Here is a 19,538-nt window from a genome sequence, read left to right on the forward strand (position 1 = left end):
CCTTTATTTTAAAATCAATATTGTAATAAGCAATGCGCACTTATCAAATCAGCATTATACCTAAGTTTTCACTTTGTCATTATGGTATGAGTGTAAATTATTTAAAAAAAGAAAGAATTTTAAAAAACTGTAATATCAGGCTGCAACATAACAAAATTGAAAAAAGTGAATTGGTTTGAATATTTTATGAGTGCACTGTATGCATAAAATAAATATATTTGTCCACAAGGTATTGCATTATGTAATACAGCAAATTAGTAATACTAATGACTACTCTGCAAGTCCTAAGGAACAGACAATGGTGATACCATTTATAACCCGTTCTGGCTCATCCAGATCTCTCTGCATGTCCTAAGGAACTCTGTTGACCTGCACATTCCACATATATTAGCCTGCTGTTGTTGTTTAGAATGTACTGTAATGCCCCGTATACACAAGCAGAATGTCCGACAGAAAAAGTCCGGTGGGAGCTTTTCATCGTATATTCCGATCGTGATCAGACTTTTTACATCGAAAATTCTGACAGACCTAGAAATAAAATATTTCCGACAGAACCAATTCCTATCGGGAAAACCGCTTGTCTGTATGCTGTTCCGACCTACTAAAACCGATGCATGTTCGGAAGCAAGTATGAGACGGAAGCTATTGGCTACTGGCTATTGAACTTCCTTTTTCTAGTCCCGTTGTACGTGTTGTACGTCACCGCGTTCTTGATGGTCGGACTTTGGTGTGATCGTGTGTGCGCAGCACAGTTTCTGCGGAATTCCGTCGGGAAAACCTTCAGAGTTTATTCGACAGGAAAACCAGTTGTGTGTACATTTTATTTCCATGCCCAACACAGAAATCCATGCACATGGGCATTAAGAACTGGGCCATGCATACGTTGACAGCGTAGAACAAAGAGAAAAATTTGCTGCAAGGTATAACTTTACTGAAGATGATATGTTCTGGAGGGTCCAAAGCCAACAGACTGTTTGATTGTTGTCCACAGATTTTTAAAAGCAGAATTAGGTTGATGCCTGCATCATGTCTTTGGTTTTTGCTGTACTGGAACACCAATCATCCACATTAATCATAACAAAGTGGGAGATTTTCTAAAACTGGTGCACTCAGAATGTGATGAAGCTGTGCATGATAGCCAATCAGCTTCTAACATCAGCTTTTTCAATTAAAGTATTTGTGAACCCATTTATATAAGTCTATGCCAGGCTCTCTATTAGAGCCTGGCATAGCACACTATGTATGTCATTTACAAAAAGAGTAACGTGTAAATACTGATTTTCAGCTGTCTTCAGGGCAGTCACATGACTCGCGTCCACTTTCCAGCTCCGATGGATTGCTTCTGTGGGAGGAGCTGTGATCTCCCTCTGACATCAGCCAGGGAGATCACGTGGCCGTTTGTCTCCTCCCGCAGAAGCTCTGTCTCATAGCTGTAAAGTGGCTGTAAGTCACGTGACCCGCCTGAAGGCAGCTGAAAATCGGTATTTACACTGCTCATTTTTTAAAATGATCTACACAGTGTGGTATGCCAGGCTCTAATAGAGGGGCTAGCAGTGCCAAATGTAGTTTTTTTTCTATAATAGTGGCAGGGGAAATGGGGCTGAGGGGAGACAGAGAGGGAGGAGGGGGTGAGGGGGAGAGAAAACAGAGAGGACAGATACGTATGACGGAGTTACGCACTCTGACCACGGTGTTCAGGGATCAGCAGCCCTGATTTTCGTGGTCAGTATAGAGAGGGCATACAGGAAGTGGCAGGTTCAGGGAGGTCTTTAGAGTGGGGCAGATTACACAGCATAAGCACTGTGCTATTTAATCTGCTTTAGGGACCAGGATAGGATTTTTTTTTTGCGTTAACAAACACTTTAAGCTTTGGCGTTAAAACCTGGAGGCTGATTTCCATGCAGAGTTGCACCAGATTTTGCACTCTAGTTTTGGTAAATAACCCCCACAGTATTTACATCACTGATACACGGTACATTGTTTTAAGTCATGTGATCTTACCAGTTACCGATGAATCGGGGGTCACTCTGTTCAATGTTAACAATGGTTCGGGGATCAACATAAAATCCAATAAGAACGCCTCCTAACAAATAACCCGCAGCCGGACCAAGCGCACCCATGACGTACATGATTGCTGTGGAAAGCAAAGGATTAAAAAAAGTGTTAGCAGTAAAAAAGAAAACCCACGATAATTTAAACGCACAGCTCTCACTAAACAACAGGTGACAAAACAGTGAAGATAAAGAAAGCACAAGGGACACCCAAGAGATTTCCAAATAGAATAAATCAGTAATTTGCATACTTAAACCAGTTGTATCTTCCTCTTGCACATTTTTACCTACAAGTAAGCCTAAAATAAACCTTACTTGTAGGTAAAAGAGATATTCAGCTTAAAAAAAGAACTTGATTCAGACCTCCATCAACACCCCATTGCATGGCACCTCATCCCTATTAGAAATCTCAATAAATTTTTTGGGAAAGACCAAACCAGGGAAATGGGACATTAATGGTGCAATACTCAAAAAGAAGAATTATATATATATATAAAAGTTTATAAATGTTTTATTATAACAATCTCATAAAAGCAAGGAAGCAACCTATATAATCATACAAAAATGTTGTATACAACTTGCGGTCCAAAAAGAGGTATGGTTGAGGTAGTTGTAATAGATTTATCCCGACATGTTTCGCTTATTGCTTCATCAGAGGATATGCCAACTACCAAAATAACAGAATCAAACAATAGAAAAGAAAAAACATAGATTAAGTTTACAATGTCCAATTCTTTAAACAATTTACATAATTTTGTACATATAATCAACATATATATTATTGACAAAAGGCATGAGTAAGGCTCAAAAATGGAAAGGTATGCTCACCCCCACTTCACCACCCCATTCACCACCAAAAGGATCTTCCAGATGAGATAAAAGATGCAGGGCAGCAAGCCTGACAGCCAAGTGATATAGCAAGGAGGGCACAGACAGCGACTAATCGGGACAGATTGATAGAAAGAAATATATATTTTTGTAATTTTAAATATTTTATGAGGGGCAATTATTTTAGCGTTTTAATTATATTACAAAATAAATTCTAAGTATACCCTATCCCAATTCCATTTTATTTATCATTAACCATATAGGCATACACAATGGAGAAGAAAGAAATACCTCTCCAAATATTCATTATAATAATATCAGTTAGTCATAAACCTATTATACTTTTTAAAGCAGATGTTGTTTTTTTGAGACATTAGCTAATCTTATAATAATATCAACTTATTCTATCATATCCAACAATCATTTTGATTTAATCATTATGCTTTTTGTGTACAAAAGGAACAGATTTATTCTAATTCGTCAACTTACATAATCAAAGAGGAAGTAGGGATTCCTTTTTACGATCCACAAATTTATTGTTAGACCAACAAGAGTATCCAGAAGCCCCTTCAAAGTAAACTAAGCTACAAGGGATAGCGCACCCAACAAGCTTCACAGCCTGTTCACAGGGTGTCTAAAATATAAAGAGAAAATATATTGTAAATCAGCTAATACTTAGAAAGAAGGATTCCAAGGAATACATCGTTCAGGAGTTTATACTGACCGTTTTAAAGCATGAGCTCCCTCCTAGCACGGCTCCTCCAAGAAAAAGAAAGAACACCCCCATATGTCAATGGATCCGATCGCTATCATGGACCAGACTGATCGTGATCGGATCCATTGACATATGGGGGTGTTCTTTCTTTTTCCCTCCTTCCTATATTCCCCCCATCGCCGCCTATTTACCATGTGATTCCCCCTTTTGGAGAATCGCATAGAATCTTTATCCCAGATGCATTGGCGCTAGCCTGCGGCCTGTGTCACTGTGGCATTAGGGAGGAGCATACGGACGCCCAAGGACATCTTAGCTCGGTTTGATAATGTCCCTCCGAGCGAGATGTCCGTGTGTTAGCGGCAATGCCTGCGTATTAGTCTGGGGAGTTTGACATCAAAGGGCAGTGCGAGCATGTTGTTTTGAATGCCGCACTCGCCGTGTGTTCGCTGTTCTCTTTCAGCGTGACATTAAATGCCGGTGATTACACCGTTGCATTATGGGAAATGTAGTTTCCCGTTCTATCTTTTCCCCTCGCGCATGCGCATTGCCGCTTTAGACGTCCGCATCGAGCCGGTGACGTCAGACGCCGGCTCGATGGACAGCGGCTTTATATATTGGGACACGACTATACCCGGCTCAGTTGTGGAGGAGCCGTGCTAGGAGGGAGCTCATGCTTTAAAACGGTCAGTATAAACTCCTGAACGATGTATTCCTTGGAATCCTTCTTTCTAAGTATTAGCTGATTTACAATATATTTTCTCTTTATATTTTAGATACCCTGTGAACAGGCTGTGAAGCTTGTTGGGTGCGCTATCCCTTGTAGCTCAGTTTACTTTGAAGGGGCTTCTGGATACTCTTGTTGGTCTAACAATAAATTTGTGGATCGTAAAAAGGAATCCCTACTTCCTCTTTGATTATGTAAGTTGACGAATTAGAATAAATCTGTTCCTTTTGTACACAAAAAGCATAATGATTAAATCAAAATGATTGTTGGATATGATAGAATAAGTTGATATTATTATAAGATTAGCTAATGTCTCAAAAAACAACATCTGCTTTAAAAAGTATAATAGGTTTATGACTAACTGATATTATTATAATGAATATTTGGAGAGGTATTTCTTTCTTCTCCATTGTGTATGCCTATATGGTTAATGATAAATAAAATGGAATTGGGATAGGGTATACTTAGAATTTATTTTGTAACATAATTAAAACGCTAAAATAATTGCCCCTCATAAAATATTTAAAATTACAAAAATATATATTTCTTTCTATCAATCTGTCCCGATTAGTCGCTGTCTGTGCCCTCCTTGCTATATCACTTGGCTGTCGGGCTTGCTGCCCTGCATCTTTTATATCATCTGGAAGATCCTTTTGGCGGTGAATGGGGTGGTGAAGTGGGGGTGAGCATACCTTTCCATTTTTGAGCCTTACTCATGCCTTTTGTCAATAATATATATGTTGATTATATGTACAAAATTATGTAAATTGTTTAAAGAATTGGACATTGTAAACTTAATCTATGTTTTTTCTTTTCTATTGTTTGATTCTGTTATTTTGGTAGTTGGCATATCCTCTGATGAAGCAATAAGCGAAACATGTCGGGATAAATCAATTACAACTACCTCAACCATACCTCTTTTTGGACCGCAAGTTGTATAAAACATTTTTGTATGATTATATAGGTTGCTTCCTTGCTTTTATGAGATTGTTATAATAAAACATTTATAAACTTTTATATATATAATTCTTCTTTTTGAGTAGTGCACCATTAATGTCCCATTTCCCTGGTTTGGTCTTTCCAAAAAAATTTATTGAGATATTCAGCTTGTATGCAGCCTCTGACATCAGCGGTGCATTCGCTCTGAAGGTCTGGCGGATGCTGCCAGACTTTGCCGGAACGGGGACTCCCACGCATGTGCGGTAGTGACATCATCGTGGCACCGGGCACTCACAGCACCGAAGCCGCAAACCCAGAAGAAACGCAGAGGGAACATGTCAGGTCCCTCAGCAGTGACAGGGAGGCGGTGTGGGCACTTAATTCTAAGGTACACACTACCTCATTATGCCTTTGCCTTACAGTTTTTTTTTTTTCTCAAGGCATAAAACCACTTTAACGGAAGCATAAATTATGATTGGATTACTATATGATAATTCATTATTCTATTGTGTATAAACAACTTATTTATTTGGGATGTTTATCCTGATCAATCCAATGTCGCAGCTGTGTCCTGCTAGCTCTAAGGCCAAGAAATGAGTGATCACATGACCTCAATTCTCAATCTTTACTGAGCAGAGAGCAGTGACTGTCAATCATTGGCTCTGTGCTTTGGCCTCCAGTCCTCACTGAAGTGCCGGGCTGTGGAGGGGGTGGGAGCGCCTGGCTTAGGTTCACAGCGGTGCACTGAGAGGCTGTGCCAGATTCTGGTCAGGCATCTGGGTGGATACCACCATTATTGTCGGGATTCCTCCAGAGCCTGAACCAGCTCAGGGATGTCAGCTAACAGTGGGCCTTAACCCACTATCAGCTGATTCAAGGTCACAAGATCAGACTCCGGTGACCCAGAAGAGAAGTAGAGTATAGCCAAACAAGTTTTGGCTATACTTCTCTTTTAATCCTAAACAATGGCTGTTATAACAGGAAGTTCAGAGTGGTATATAAAGGACAGGATAAAAAGACAGCTTTGATAGTGCAAGGTCAGTAGTAATAGATATCTACAGCTTCAGTGCCGCATTGTGTTCAATGGCGCAGTGATGTGCGGTTGTTTATTTCAGAACCCATGTTGCTATGTTATAGTTCTGTACAGTCAAAGAGGAGATCTAACTGGCAGCAGAAGAAACATCCATAGTTGTGATTATCCTGTACGAGAACACAGCTGCAGGCTCATTATGGTCTCTAACATTGCTTATGTTCCTGTAATAGCATGCTACTGGAAATGTGGGCTGGTGCCGTGCTGCTATGTAAAGCCACTTGTGCTTTCCCCGTTCGGTCAAGGTTACATGCACTTCCATCTCTTCTACTAAAGTACGTCTATCAATTGCTTCCATTTCTGTTTACACACACAGATTCAGTATTATTGCTCTCGTGTACAACTCTATTTGCATTTGGTATCCTCAAGTGCAATTTTATTTGAGCTACTTGTGCTGAATATATTGACACACTATCTGTATTTATTTTCCTTTGTGATTAGTGGAACTGGAGCCTTTGAAGCATCTGTGGGATTTCACATATGGTTCATTTAGAGCTATTAGACAATGTTTCTTTAGCCCTGGTTCACACCCGTGAGATTTGTCATGTGATTTGACAGTTTAAAATTGCATGACAAGTCACACCAATTGCCAACAATGGAACTTATGCAAAAGAGTTGCAAATCATTGTGACGCAAGTTGCAGCGGCTTTTAAAAAGGTTCCTTCATTACTTTTTTGTGATTTCATTGTGACTTGCATTGACTTCTCTTAAATTAAATCGCAAGTCGCATTGAAATTGGGGGTCCACATCGCACTGATCTGCCGCTTTAAAAACGCATTGATTTCAAAGCCGCACTGGTGTGAACCAGGGCTAACTCGATGAAGCAATTTACGTGAGACTTTTTATCCATAGACTGAGCTTGGAAAATATACATGTACTGTATATTGGAATTTGAATGTGTAAACCTATGTTTTATGTTTGTGCTATCTAAGGCTTCATGTACACTTAAACTACTTTGACCACCGGCCATGGGAAAATGCAAAACGCAGCAAAAATCCCATCTCGATTTTGCCGTGTTTTGCAGCCGGTGGTCAAAACGTTCCTATGCTGAATGCGATTCTTCCACGTTCAGGAGAGGGCAGTTAAGGTAGGTTGAACCTCACCTAACTGCAGTAGCTCCTAAACTCTTCTAAAAAGCCTTTGAGTACACGGACACGTAGGCTTTTATGGAGTTGAGTTTAGGAGCTGTGCTAAACTAATGCCAAAAGCTCTTAAACTCAAGTTCAGGAGCTGTAGTGTACATGAGGCCTTAACGTTACTCTATATTACACATCTGCACCACATTGAGGGACTGGGTGGATTTCTAACCATGGTTTTAACTATTGTGAACAAATGTATGGGTATTTTTAATAAGTATGCTTTATAATGAAACATTTCTTTGGTCTTCCCATTTCTTTAGATTACATACTGTGTGTATTCTTTTGATGTTATGTAATAAAGTGCAGTTCTTTGGGGTTTATTTACTAAAGGCAAATATGCAAGTGAAGTTGTACTCTGCAAGAGAATATTCCCCAAAGCTTAGTGGATATGGTGAAGTTTCACTTTGCGAAGAATACCCAATCACATGTAAAATATATATCTATTATATCTTGCACATGGTTGGGTGATGGAAGTCAACAGAACTTCACTTATTCACCAAGCTTTGGGGCAAAGTCCCTTGCAGCATGAAACTGCATTTCCAAAGCTAACAGTCTAGTTGTCTTTAGTATAACAACCCCATTGAGCCTGTTCAGACAGGGGTACTGAGGGTTTTTATTATTTTACCGGAAATTTTTAACCACTTTCTATATCAGATGATATGGAGTTTCTGATATTGAAAATACATCCAGTATTACTTAAAGGAGGTTCCCAGGCTAATTCAAAGCTCAAACCCAATTTAGATAACAATGACAGGTCACCTCCTTCTCCACACCAACTCTTTGATTCTTTCTTGAGGAACTGCAATTATATGGTTCGGCTACTATTCTCCAACCACTGAGATATGATGTTATTTGGAATGTTTACGGGGTTCATGCACATGGCATTGTGGTTCGTGTGCATAATGTTTTTTCAAATGAGTGGTTTTCTTCAACATACAAGTCAGTATGAATGCAAACTCAACTTGAAGCAGCTTGGAGCAACTCCTTAGGCAACTGAAATGCAAATTCAAATCAATTCAACTACAAGCTATTGTAGAGGCACCTGAAAACTAACAATTACTTCTGAGACTGTAGCTCATCTACACAAGCCCATATAAAGATAAGACTTAAAGTGTTACTAAACTCACAACATTAAAAGCTTTCTGTATATGCAGAATAGCATGCTTGTTATACTCAGATACAGCATAAGGATTCAACTGTGGCCGCATTTATATAACCACCTCAAATCCTGACAGGGTAAGGGGGAGCCATGGACCTTCAACCTAGCTGCCCGGATTTTGGTCACTACCACGCTTAACATGCAGATTCTAATGCGCATGCGCCTGGTCCAAGAGCCTCAAAGATCCGAGACAGGGGAGATGTCACAGTGAGTGCATCTCTCTTCCCCTATAAACCGGTAAGTTACCAGCGAGTTAGTGGGCATGACCTGAGGAAGGGGACCATGCCTCAGGAACGTGTTGTCATGAGAACTGTGTGATGTCCTCACTCTCTTCCCCCCTCTATCCTGCTCATGTGGGTTCATGTGTCCTCGAAGAGCAGTGTCGGCTGGACTGGGCTCATGCGAATTAGGATCTGCATGTGTGTGTGGTGGTGTATAGCCTTGGATGTGCTGCCAGGATCCGGGCAGCTAGGTTGAACGTCCATGGCTCCCCCTTCCCCTGTCGGGATCCAGAGGTGATTATAGGAATGTGACTACAGTGGAATCCTTATGCTGTATCTATCTTCACACAATGTGAGTTTGATCATTGTGGTGTTTTTAACTTTTACAATATTAAAGCCAAGTTACCCTAGGGTGGCTTTGCACTCTCTCATTTTGTGTTTTGTCTAGACGTGTTTCTGCCACCCAGAGGATCCATAGAGAGCAACAGGACCCTTTGACTTGTCTAATAATCACCAATAGCCAGCTGGAGGGCTATACTAAACTGTTGAGCAGCGCAACTGCTAGTTTTTTCTTTTGTGTGTATTTTTCTTCCACATCAGTGCCTGACCTCACAAACGTGCTTCTGGAAGAATGATCAAACATTCCCATAGACAGATTCCTAAACTTTGTGGACAGCCTTCCCAGAAGAGTTGAAGCTGTTATAGCTGCAAAGGGTCGGCCAACTCAATATTGAACCCTACGGACTAAGACTGGGATGCCATTAAAATGAATGTGCGTGTAAAGGCAGCCGTCAATATGGGAAAGTATGATGTAAATTAGTTATATTAAAGAGCAATTGATTTTCACGCAAGAAAAATAATGGTGGGGGTATTTCAAAGATTGGTTAAGGAAGCAAATTCTAGGACAGATAGGAAAGCACGCATTATGTGGGTAAGAGGGATTTTACATAAAACACAACAGATCTCCCCACAAAGAATAAAACTCTTTCTCTTCTAAATACAGCTATCAACTTTCAAAAGCCTTGAAAAATTACAGACCCCTCCATACCCTATGCTGCAATCCACCAGGCAAGCTAGGAAGCAGGGTCCAATATCTGAGTTGGGGAATCTAGAACATGGTATAAGTCCTTGACATGGGGGAAAAGGAACCTGAAATTAAATTCCACTCACAATCTGTAGTTTTTTTTTTTTTTTTCCAATCATTTCCAAGTTACTATATGTGTGGTCATGTAGAGAATAACTACAGATACTAAAGATGGCATAATAATCATACCGACATAAATTTTAATAAAAATGTTTGGTGTTATAATTATTTGTTTAAGTACTAAAAACAGAGCACTGTACTCAGTGTTACAGTAATCCTTTCTGTAGCTTTGCTATAAAAAGTAACAATCATGTAGCGTAGTCTAGGAAACTGCTGTGGATTTGTTACTGCCGAAAATAACTGAATAAATCATACTCAAAAGAAAAGTTATATTTAAACTGTGTAAATCAACCTCCATTTTATTTATAGTGCCTAGAGGTAGTTAAGGAAAAAACATTTTAAAGGGTCTGCCATTTAATCACAGCATGTGTATTGTAATTTCTACAGCTTTACACCCCATTATCATTTCTCTTTATCCATTTTCTTACCTTTTCAATCACCCCTCACCAAAAAAAAAAAAAAAAAAAATCTATATTATATATTGGAATGATCCAATTATGTAAATATTTCAGTATATGCATATTCTTGTGTATGTTTCCACTTGCCATCCAGGCCAATTCTGACATTTCTCTGTAAAATTCATCATTTTTTTTCTTTTGCTCGAAAATTACATAGAACCCCCAAACATTATATATGTTTATTTATTTAGAAAAGACTGGCAGTCGTTGCAACTTTTTATCTGGCACGGTATTTGCGCAGCAATTTTTCAAACACTTTTTTTTTTTCATGTTTTAGAAATAAATAAATAAAAAAAGCATTATAGTTAGCCCAATTTTTTTGCATAATGTGAAAGATGACGTTACGCCGAGTAAATAGATAACTAACGTGTCACGCTTCAAAATTGCACACACTCGTGGAATGGCGCCAAACTTTGGTACTTAAAAATCCCCATTTGCGACGCTTTAAAATTCTTTACTGGTTACATGTTTTGAGTTGCATGTGTGGTTTGAGCACATACCTCACATGTGTGGTTTGAACACTGTTTTCATATGTGGGTGGGACTTGCGTATGCGTTCGATTCTGCGTGCGAGCACACGGGGACAGGGGCGCTTTACAATTATTATTTTTCTATTGTTTATTTTACTTTTTTTTTGTTTGACACTTTAAAAAAAAAAAATGTATCACTTTTATTCCTATTACAAGGAATGTAAACATCCCTTGTAATAGGAATATGGCATAATTGGTCTTATTTACAGTGAGATATGGGGTCAATAAGACCCCACATCTCACCTCTAGCCTGGGGATCCTGAAATCAAAAAAAATAAAATAAACAATCTCGGCTTCCCATTTGTTTGAATGCAGAGGCCGGGTGTGACACCGCGCCCGACCTCCGAACAATCATAGAGACTCCGGCGACCATCTGGTCTGCCGGAAATCTCTATGGTAAAGATCGGCGGATCCGTTCTCCAACTCACCGATAGAAGCAGTAGAAGCACCGGAGGGCGGAGGGAGGGGGGGGGGGTCATCCCCTCTTGCCACCCGTAAGAACGATCAAATGGTGGAACAGCTGCTATGATCCTTCTTGTGGTGTAGGGAATCAATGGCTGAAAAAGACGATATCTGAATGATGCCTGTAACTGCAGGCATCATTCAGATATACCCGAACAAAGTCAAGGACGTCATAGGACATACCTTGGGTAGGAAGTGGTTAAAGTGCACCCATCATGAAAGAATTATATAGGCTATCTTTTCTGAACAATGCTTTTGAGGATGCTCGTTCCATGACTGTCATATTATAGCATTGGATTTGATGCTTTTTGAGTCAGTGACCTGGATAAAGTGAATAGAGAAGGTATTCTGACAATACAATGTGCAATGTGCATTACAATGTGCTTGTTCCAGCTATGTGATATTGCTTGCTTGCTGCCCAGCGTATATATATATATAAATGTCCTGGGCAGTAAGCAGTTATAGCAGGATCATGGCTGCAACTGGTACCGTTTTTTTTAACGCTTTCCTATAAAAATGATGTGGGAAGCTGGACAACTGCGTGATCACTTTTACATGGCTGGCGAGACTTTCCCCTCTCCCACTGCCACTGCTCGCCGCCATTCTCTGGCTTGCCCATTCCACCTGGGACCTAGGACATCTGTTCCTCCATCTCCTCTGCAATCAATGAAGCCAAAAGTGATGAGGATTTTGTCAATTCTAATTTCAGAGCTGTCTTTCTCCTAACTGTGAAGCAGCTGATCAAAAAGATCTGTGTTTGATCAGCTGCTTTGAAAAAAAAAGAAGGAGTATTATGTTACTGCCCAAAGCAATCACAAAAGGCGTGTTCATGCCTTGTGATAGCAATAAAGTTAAATAAAAAAAGTATACAAAAAATATTTTAAAAATATATTCTCTCTAGCAAAAAAATACAGATTTTAACATGTATGTGAAAAAATTTCAAAACTGCCCGGGAGGCAAGCTTTTAAAGCATGGAAGCCAGACATAGCCAGGCAACTAATATTTTTAGAAGGTCAACAATAACAGCTCCCACGCATTGCTTATGAGTGGAATTTTGTCAAAGAAGCCTGTGTATTCAATCAGATATCTGCGAAAATGCAATAGCCACAGTAGTAGATTAGTTAATTTGTATTAAAAAAAAAAAAAAAAATCAGTGTATGGCCCTTTAAGTTGTACTAGAGACTTCCAAAAATGAATACAAAATAGATAGACCATCATATTACATAGATTTTACAGATTTTTTTAAAGCGGTTCTAAAGCCTAAACAATTTATACCTTAAAGCGGAGGTCCACCCTAAAGTGGACCTTCCGCTCATTGGAATCCTCCCCCCCTCCGGCACCACAATTGGCACCTTTCAGGGGGGAGGGGGGAGGGGGGTGGAGGTACCTGTACAGTAGAGGCGGAACTCCCAGCGGACTCCAGCTTTAATACATTCCCTGAATGCCATTGGCTCCCTCTGCTGTCAGTCAAATCCAGAGATGAAGGAGTACGGGGTGGGGCCGAGCTACGCTGCCTGTGTCTGTGGATGCTGGCAGCGTGGCTCATGATCGAGTTTTCTGCTGTGCTACAAAAGGAAGCAGCTTCCTATGGTGGTGGCACACCAAGAAGAGGAGGAGCCAGGAGCACTGGTGGGAGACCCCAGAAGAGGATAGATATTGCACAGAGCAGGTAAATACTGTATAATGTTACTTAAAAGAAAAAATAAATGACAATCTCTTTAGGTATATGTCCTCCTTTAGTCATTTATGTCCTAGCAGAACTTATCTATACTGATGTCTTCATATTTGACTACCACAGTGATTTAATAAGAATTTTAAAAAATTTACTAGATATTACAAAAGTCAATCCTAAACATTACAAAACATTTTAATAAAGTGTGACCTGCTTTTTTCAGTTTGTAGCAAAAGTACACTTCTTCCTAGAACATTGCTGATTCATACGTATCTACTGAACCATTTAGCTGGTCTGCAAAAAGTTGGCATCTGTACCCACAGGCATCTGAACTGAGAGATTTCCATTGTGTGACCTTGAAGAGCTGCTTCTCCTACACATAGGAATCAACCACTTATTTTTCGTAGGAATCCTAAAAGAGATAATGGGCTTATTCACTAAAACTGCAAAAGTGCAGTGCCCATGGCAATTCATCAAATACAAAGTATTATTTTCAAAGCCAAATATGTTTTTTATTTATTATTTTTAGATGTTAGTGGGAAAATACGTCCATTTTTGGATATATGAGAAAATATGTCCATTATCAGGCTCCATGCACACTGGACGTTAAAATAACCTTATAAAAATGCCAGTAGCTTTGTAGTGAGTCTTTCAACGTTTTTTAAAGTTTTTGCAATAGCGTTTATTAGCGTTTTTCGGCATTTTTTTTTCAATGGATTAAAAACGTTAAAAAAATGCTGGTGCATTTGAGAATTTATTGACGTTTATCAGCATTTAGCATTTTTTTGTGGTCAGAAAAACAACTCATGAACATGATTTTATGGTGTTTAGAAAACAGCCCATATACTCCTCTGCTGATAAACATCTAAAAACATCCATGTGTGTATGGACACATAGGATAACATAGAGGGGGGTTTATGGGCAGTTAAAATTAACGCCCAAACTCACAAAAATGCCCATTTATGAGCTTCAGTGTGCATGCAGCCTCATTCTTTTTGAATTTAGCGCTTCATGGTGCATGGTTTAATGGTCTCCTATGGTATATACACCTCTTCAACAGAAACAAATGTGTCATCTTTATAGCACAGTATCTATTAGAGCAGAAAGGAATTTCACCTACAGCAATAATCAATATGCCTCTACTTCAGCTTTATTTCTACTAATGCTTTTGTCTGTTAGCATTCCCTAGTCATTTCGCCTTCATTTCAAATTGGCAAAGTTTCTATACCACATATATACTTTATCTATACCAACACAGAGGGGGCCAAGTAATCAAGGCAGGCGACATCAACCATTTATTTCTATCATGGTTTCGTATAACCTAAAAAAAAAATTAAGCAGCATTGTTAATGCTGTTTGCTGAAGAGAAAAGATCTACCAGGTCTAAGCCCTTGTACACACGATCGGAGATTCCGACAACCAAAGTTATTCTGACGGATTAATTCCGGAAGAGGTCCGGAAGTGATGTTGCATACACACGATCGGACCAAGTTGTCGGAAAATCCGATTGTACATAACGTGATGACGTTATTTCATTACGACGGGACTACGTTCAGGCTAGTAGCCAATAGCTTTGGTCTAGGAATTTGATCTGAGCATGCGTGGCACTTTGTCCGTCGGAGTAGGCTACACATGATCAGGGTATGTCCAATCGGAGCATTTTGTCGGAAAATTTTACCGGCAAGTTGGGAAAGTTGGTCCGTCGGATATTCCGACTGAAACAGTCCGATGCAGACCACACACAGTCGGAATATCCGACAAAACGGTCTGATAGGAAAGATTCCGACTGAATCTCCGACCGTGTGTACAAGGGCTAAGGCTCCATTCACACTATTGTTTTTCATAAGCTCAAAAAAAGCTAGAAAAAATGCTGTGTGAAAAATGCTGATAATAGCATGTTTGTTCTAGCGTCTAATAGTAGCCTAATAGCTTTGGAGCAGTTAGGGGCATTACCATTTTATAAGCATTTTTGCAGTACATGAAAAAAAAAAAACCCCCACAAAAGCTGTTAGTAGCATGTTAGTAGCTTTTAGAAGCAGTTAGGAGCATTCAGCATTTTTTTTCTGCTGGAAAAACTCTCTAATGCCCTGTACACACGACTGGTTTTTCCGACAGAATTCCACTCAAGCTGTCTTGCGTACACACGATCATTCCAGGATGGTGACGTACAACACCTACGACGGGACTAGAAAAAGGAAGTTCAATAGCCAGTAGCCAATAGCTTCCGTCTCGTACTTGCTTCAGAGCATGCGTCGTTTTTGTTCAGTCGGAACAGCATACAGACGAGTTGTTTTCCCGATAGGAATTGGTTCCATCGGAAATATTTAGAACATGTTCCATTTCTAGGTCCGTCAGAATTTTAGATGTAAAAAGTCTGATGGAGCATACACACAGTAGGAATATATGATGAAAAGCTCCCGTCTGACTTTTTCTGTCGGACATTCTGCTCATGTGTACACGGCATTAGGTTCCAGACACACTGGGCTTAAAAAAAAGTCTGTTCTCTCAGGAGTAAAAAACACTTGTATAGAGCATTTTTTGTACAAAGTTTAGACGAGTTTAGGAGAGTTTTCGTTTTTTTCTGCCTCCAAGCCCCAATCACAAACGTGAACGAGAAGGTTTTTTTTTCTGCCTCTAACTGTTAAACTCAAAATATGCCGTTCTAATGTGCATGAACACATAGGATAACATTGAGCTGCTTCTACAGGCAGAACACAAAACTCCTGTAGAAGCAAGTAAGCAACATTTTATAACCGCTAGATGACCAGCCGCCGCAGTTATACTGTGGCAGGTTGGCTCGCCTAGGCAAATCGCCATAGGTATACGTCAGGCTCTTTAAGACCACTAGGGGGTGTGCGCGCATGACAACGGAGCCAATGCACATACCCAGCGGCCGTGATGTTCGCCGGGCACCTGCGATCACTCCTGATAAACACAGAATGGAGATCTGCCAATGTAAACAGACAGATCTCCGTTCTTCCAGAGGTGAGGAGACACACCTGTTGTTCATACTAAGTATGAACAGCAATATGTCTCCTGCTTCAAGCAGTCCCAGCCCCCCTCGACAGTTAGAATCACTCTTTAGGACACACATTTAGCACCTTGATCGACCCCTAGTGTTAACCCCTTCCCTGCCATTGACATTTATACAGTGGCTGTTTTCAGCACTGATCGCTGTAGGTCCCAAAAATGTGTCAAAAGTGTCTGATCTGTCTGCCGCAATCCCAATAAAAGAAAACTCAGATCGCTGCCATTACTAGTAAAAAATAATAATAATAAAAATAAAAATGGCATAAGTATATCCACTATTTTGTAGAAGCTATAACATTTGCACAAACCAATCAATATACGCTTATATTGCTTTTTTTCTAAATTTACGCTCTTTTTTGTTTATAGCACAAAAAAATAAAAACCGCAGAAGTGATCAAATACCACCAAAAGAAAGCTCTATTTGTGGCAGGAAAAAAGACAATTTTATTTGGGTACAACATCGCACAGCCGCGCAATTGTCATTTAAAGCGACGTAGTGCTGTATCACAAAAAATGGTCGGGTCAATAAGGGGGCAAATCTTTCTGGGGCTGACGTGGTTATGCCAGTGTGCATGGAGCCTAAGAAACTCTACAAAATAATTTTTTTTTCTTCTCCTAGACGCTAAAGCTTGAAAAATGCTAATAGCCCAAAGTAGTGCGCATGAACACATAGGATAATACTATTTAGCTTCTAGGAGCAGAAAAAAATGCTAATAACAGCTTCTAGGAGCTTAAAAAAACGCTAGTTTGCTTGGAGCCTAAAGAATTTTTTCCAGAACATAGAAAAATCTTCATAAGCTGTAATTAGCACCATTTAGAAAACTCATTACCACTTCCTTAAAATACCACTGAATAGCCTAATCTGGGTACCAGACCCTCTGACCAGGAAGAGAGTGGGTTACTTTTAACCAGTGTGTGTTTTTAGTAAAGTGGATGCAAGACCAATTTATTCAGATAATTTTTTTTTAGTTGATAGAATAGGATGACCCTGCTCCGGTATTTACTATTGTTTGTGTCTATATTGGGAAGGATTCACCCTCGAGGACTGAAAGTAAGGAAAAAATCTGAAATTCTGAGTCAGGAATCGATCTTCCAAAAGGTGATCATTGTTTGGTGACAACCGCCTTGACAGAAGATTTCCCGTATTTTGGAGAATCCCCCCCCCCCCCCCAATGGGGCACAGCAAACAAAAACATGTCAGGAGTTTCCATGAATTGAACTTCAGAAACCTTTAATTAAAAAAAGCCTTTAAAACAGAATAAAACCACGCCAGAAGTTTGTTTTAACTTCTGCATTAAAAGCAAAAAAAAAATGCTTTAGATATACAGTACTTTAAAGATGTGACAGCGTTTTGCTGGAATTTCCCTTTCCTCTGAAGTCCACCCTGCATTCGGATTGCGCTCTAGAGGCTACTGGCAGGCGGTAAGAAAGTGATGTGAGGCCTCCTCACTGCCTGATTTGACCCCGTTTTTGCTGACAAACGCACCTAAAACACATTTGCCCACTTGCTTTGGGGTGTAGTGTTCAGCGGGCTTGCTGCCCACCAATCGCTACATTTCAGGTAAACGAAACATTGCGCCTGCGGCATGTAAACACCCCCATCCACTGCCTATTGCAGATTGGTTGGGGGGCAGTTGGAGGGTGGGAGAAACGCGGTTTAACCATGCATTTTTGCTGCCCCCCAACCGCATACCTAAATGAATCCTTAAGATAAAGAATCTGTGTTATTTTAAGCAGGGTATTTCATCTCATCAGTAGCTGAAAAGGTGTATCATTTGTACCCGCGACAGAAGTAGGCTAGACTGAGATGCCTAAGCCTGGTACACACCAGTGTGATTTCAAATATAACTTTAGTCGCACAGAACGCATGACAAGGGAAATCACACTGTTTTCAATGGTGTCTGTTCACATCAATGCGACGCAGCACAAATCGATTCGGGAAAAGGTCCTGTAGTACTTTGGTGCGATTCCAGAGCAATTTTGACCCTACAGAATATACAAGCCTTATCAACGTTGCACTACATCAGGGGTGCTCAACCTGTGGCTCTCCAGCTGTTGCAGAACTACAAGTCCCATCATGCTTCTGCTTTCGGGAGTCATGCTTGTGTAACTGTCAGCCTTGCAATGCCTCATGGGACTTGTAGTTCCTCAACAGCTGGAGAGCCACAGGTTGAGCACCCCTGCACTACATAATGGCATGGAAAGTTGGATCGAAATCATATTGCAGCAATGTAAACCTTGTCTAGGATTAACATTCATGTGAAATCATTCTTTAACCACTTGCCGACCAGCGCACGACGATGTACGTCGACAGAATGGCACGGGCAGGCAAATGGGCGTACATGTACGTCCTTTAAATTTGCCGCCCTGCCATCGGGAGCGCGCCGGTGGCGGCGCGCTCCCGCGCTGGTCGGGACCCCCGTGAGTCCGGTCGCGGGACCCGTGGACTCGATCGCCGCGGGCATACCCGCGATCCTCTCACGGAGCGGCCAAATTAAGAAATGCCGTTGTAAACAGCATTTCTTCATTCTGCCTAGCAACTAGTGACGCTGATCTCTGCTCCATGTGATTGGAGCAGAGATCAGTGTTCACTAAATGAAAGCCCAACCCCCCCACAGTTAGTAACACACCCCTAGGAACACTTAACCCCTACACTGCCACCCACTGGTTAACCCCTTCACTGCCAGTGTCATTTACACAGGAATCACTGCATTTGTATAGCAGTGATTACTGTATAAATGACAATGGTCCCAAAAATGTGTCAAAAATGTCCGATGGGTCCCCCACAATGTCGCAGTCACAATAAAAATCGCTGATCGCCGCCATTACTAGTAAAAATGCTATAAAACTATCCCTATTTCGTAAACGCTATAACTTTTGCGCAAACCAATCAATAATCGCTTATTGCGATTTTTTTTACCAAAAATATGTAGAAGAATACGTATCGGCCTAAACTGAGGGAAAAAAATGTTTTTTTTATATATTTTTGGGGGATATTTATTATAACAAAAAGTAAAAAATAATGCGTTTTTTTCAAAATTGTCGCTCTATTTTTGTTTATAGCGCAAAAAATAAAAACCGCAGGGGTGATCAAATACCACCAAAAGAAAGCTCTATTTGTGGGAAAAAAAGGACGTCAATTTTGTTTGGGAGCCACGTCGCATGACCGCGCAATTGTCAGTTAAAGCGACGCAGTGCCGAATCGCAAAAAGTGGTCTGGTCTTTGACCAGCAAATTGGTCCGGTCTGAAAGCTCATTTGTTGGATTGAGGTTATCTAGGGTTACAACTATACATCTCTAGCTAAAAAAAGCCATAT

At 40.3% G+C, this 19,538-nt stretch overlaps 1 protein-coding gene and 1 long non-coding RNA gene across 3 annotated transcripts in view; one reads left to right on the forward strand and one right to left on the reverse strand.

The window, feature by feature from the left end:
* Window positions 1–19,538, reverse strand: part of SLCO5A1 (solute carrier organic anion transporter family member 5A1) — a 153,696-nt gene that overhangs the window by 71,753 nt on the left and 62,405 nt on the right. For both annotated transcript variants that reach the window (XM_077492846.1, XM_077492847.1), the window contains exon 3: window positions 2,002–2,134. In XM_077492846.1, the coding sequence (XP_077348972.1) occupies window positions 2,002–2,134 (133 nt within the window). The remainder of the gene's footprint in view (window positions 1–2,001; window positions 2,135–19,538) is intronic.
* Window positions 4,179–5,335, forward strand: LOC143997291 (uncharacterized). The gene is made up of 4 exons (XR_013277669.1): window positions 4,179–4,277; window positions 4,368–4,512; window positions 4,890–5,000; window positions 5,162–5,335. It is a non-coding gene; the product is annotated as an uncharacterized LOC143997291 (long non-coding RNA).

Source organism: Lithobates pipiens, unplaced genomic scaffold (genome assembly GCF_037356315.1).
Source record: "Lithobates pipiens isolate NorthernLeopardFrog02 unplaced genomic scaffold, aLitPip1_a1.2 Scaffold_19, whole genome shotgun sequence".
NCBI classification, from domain to species: Eukaryota; Metazoa; Chordata; class Amphibia; order Anura; family Ranidae; genus Lithobates; species Lithobates pipiens.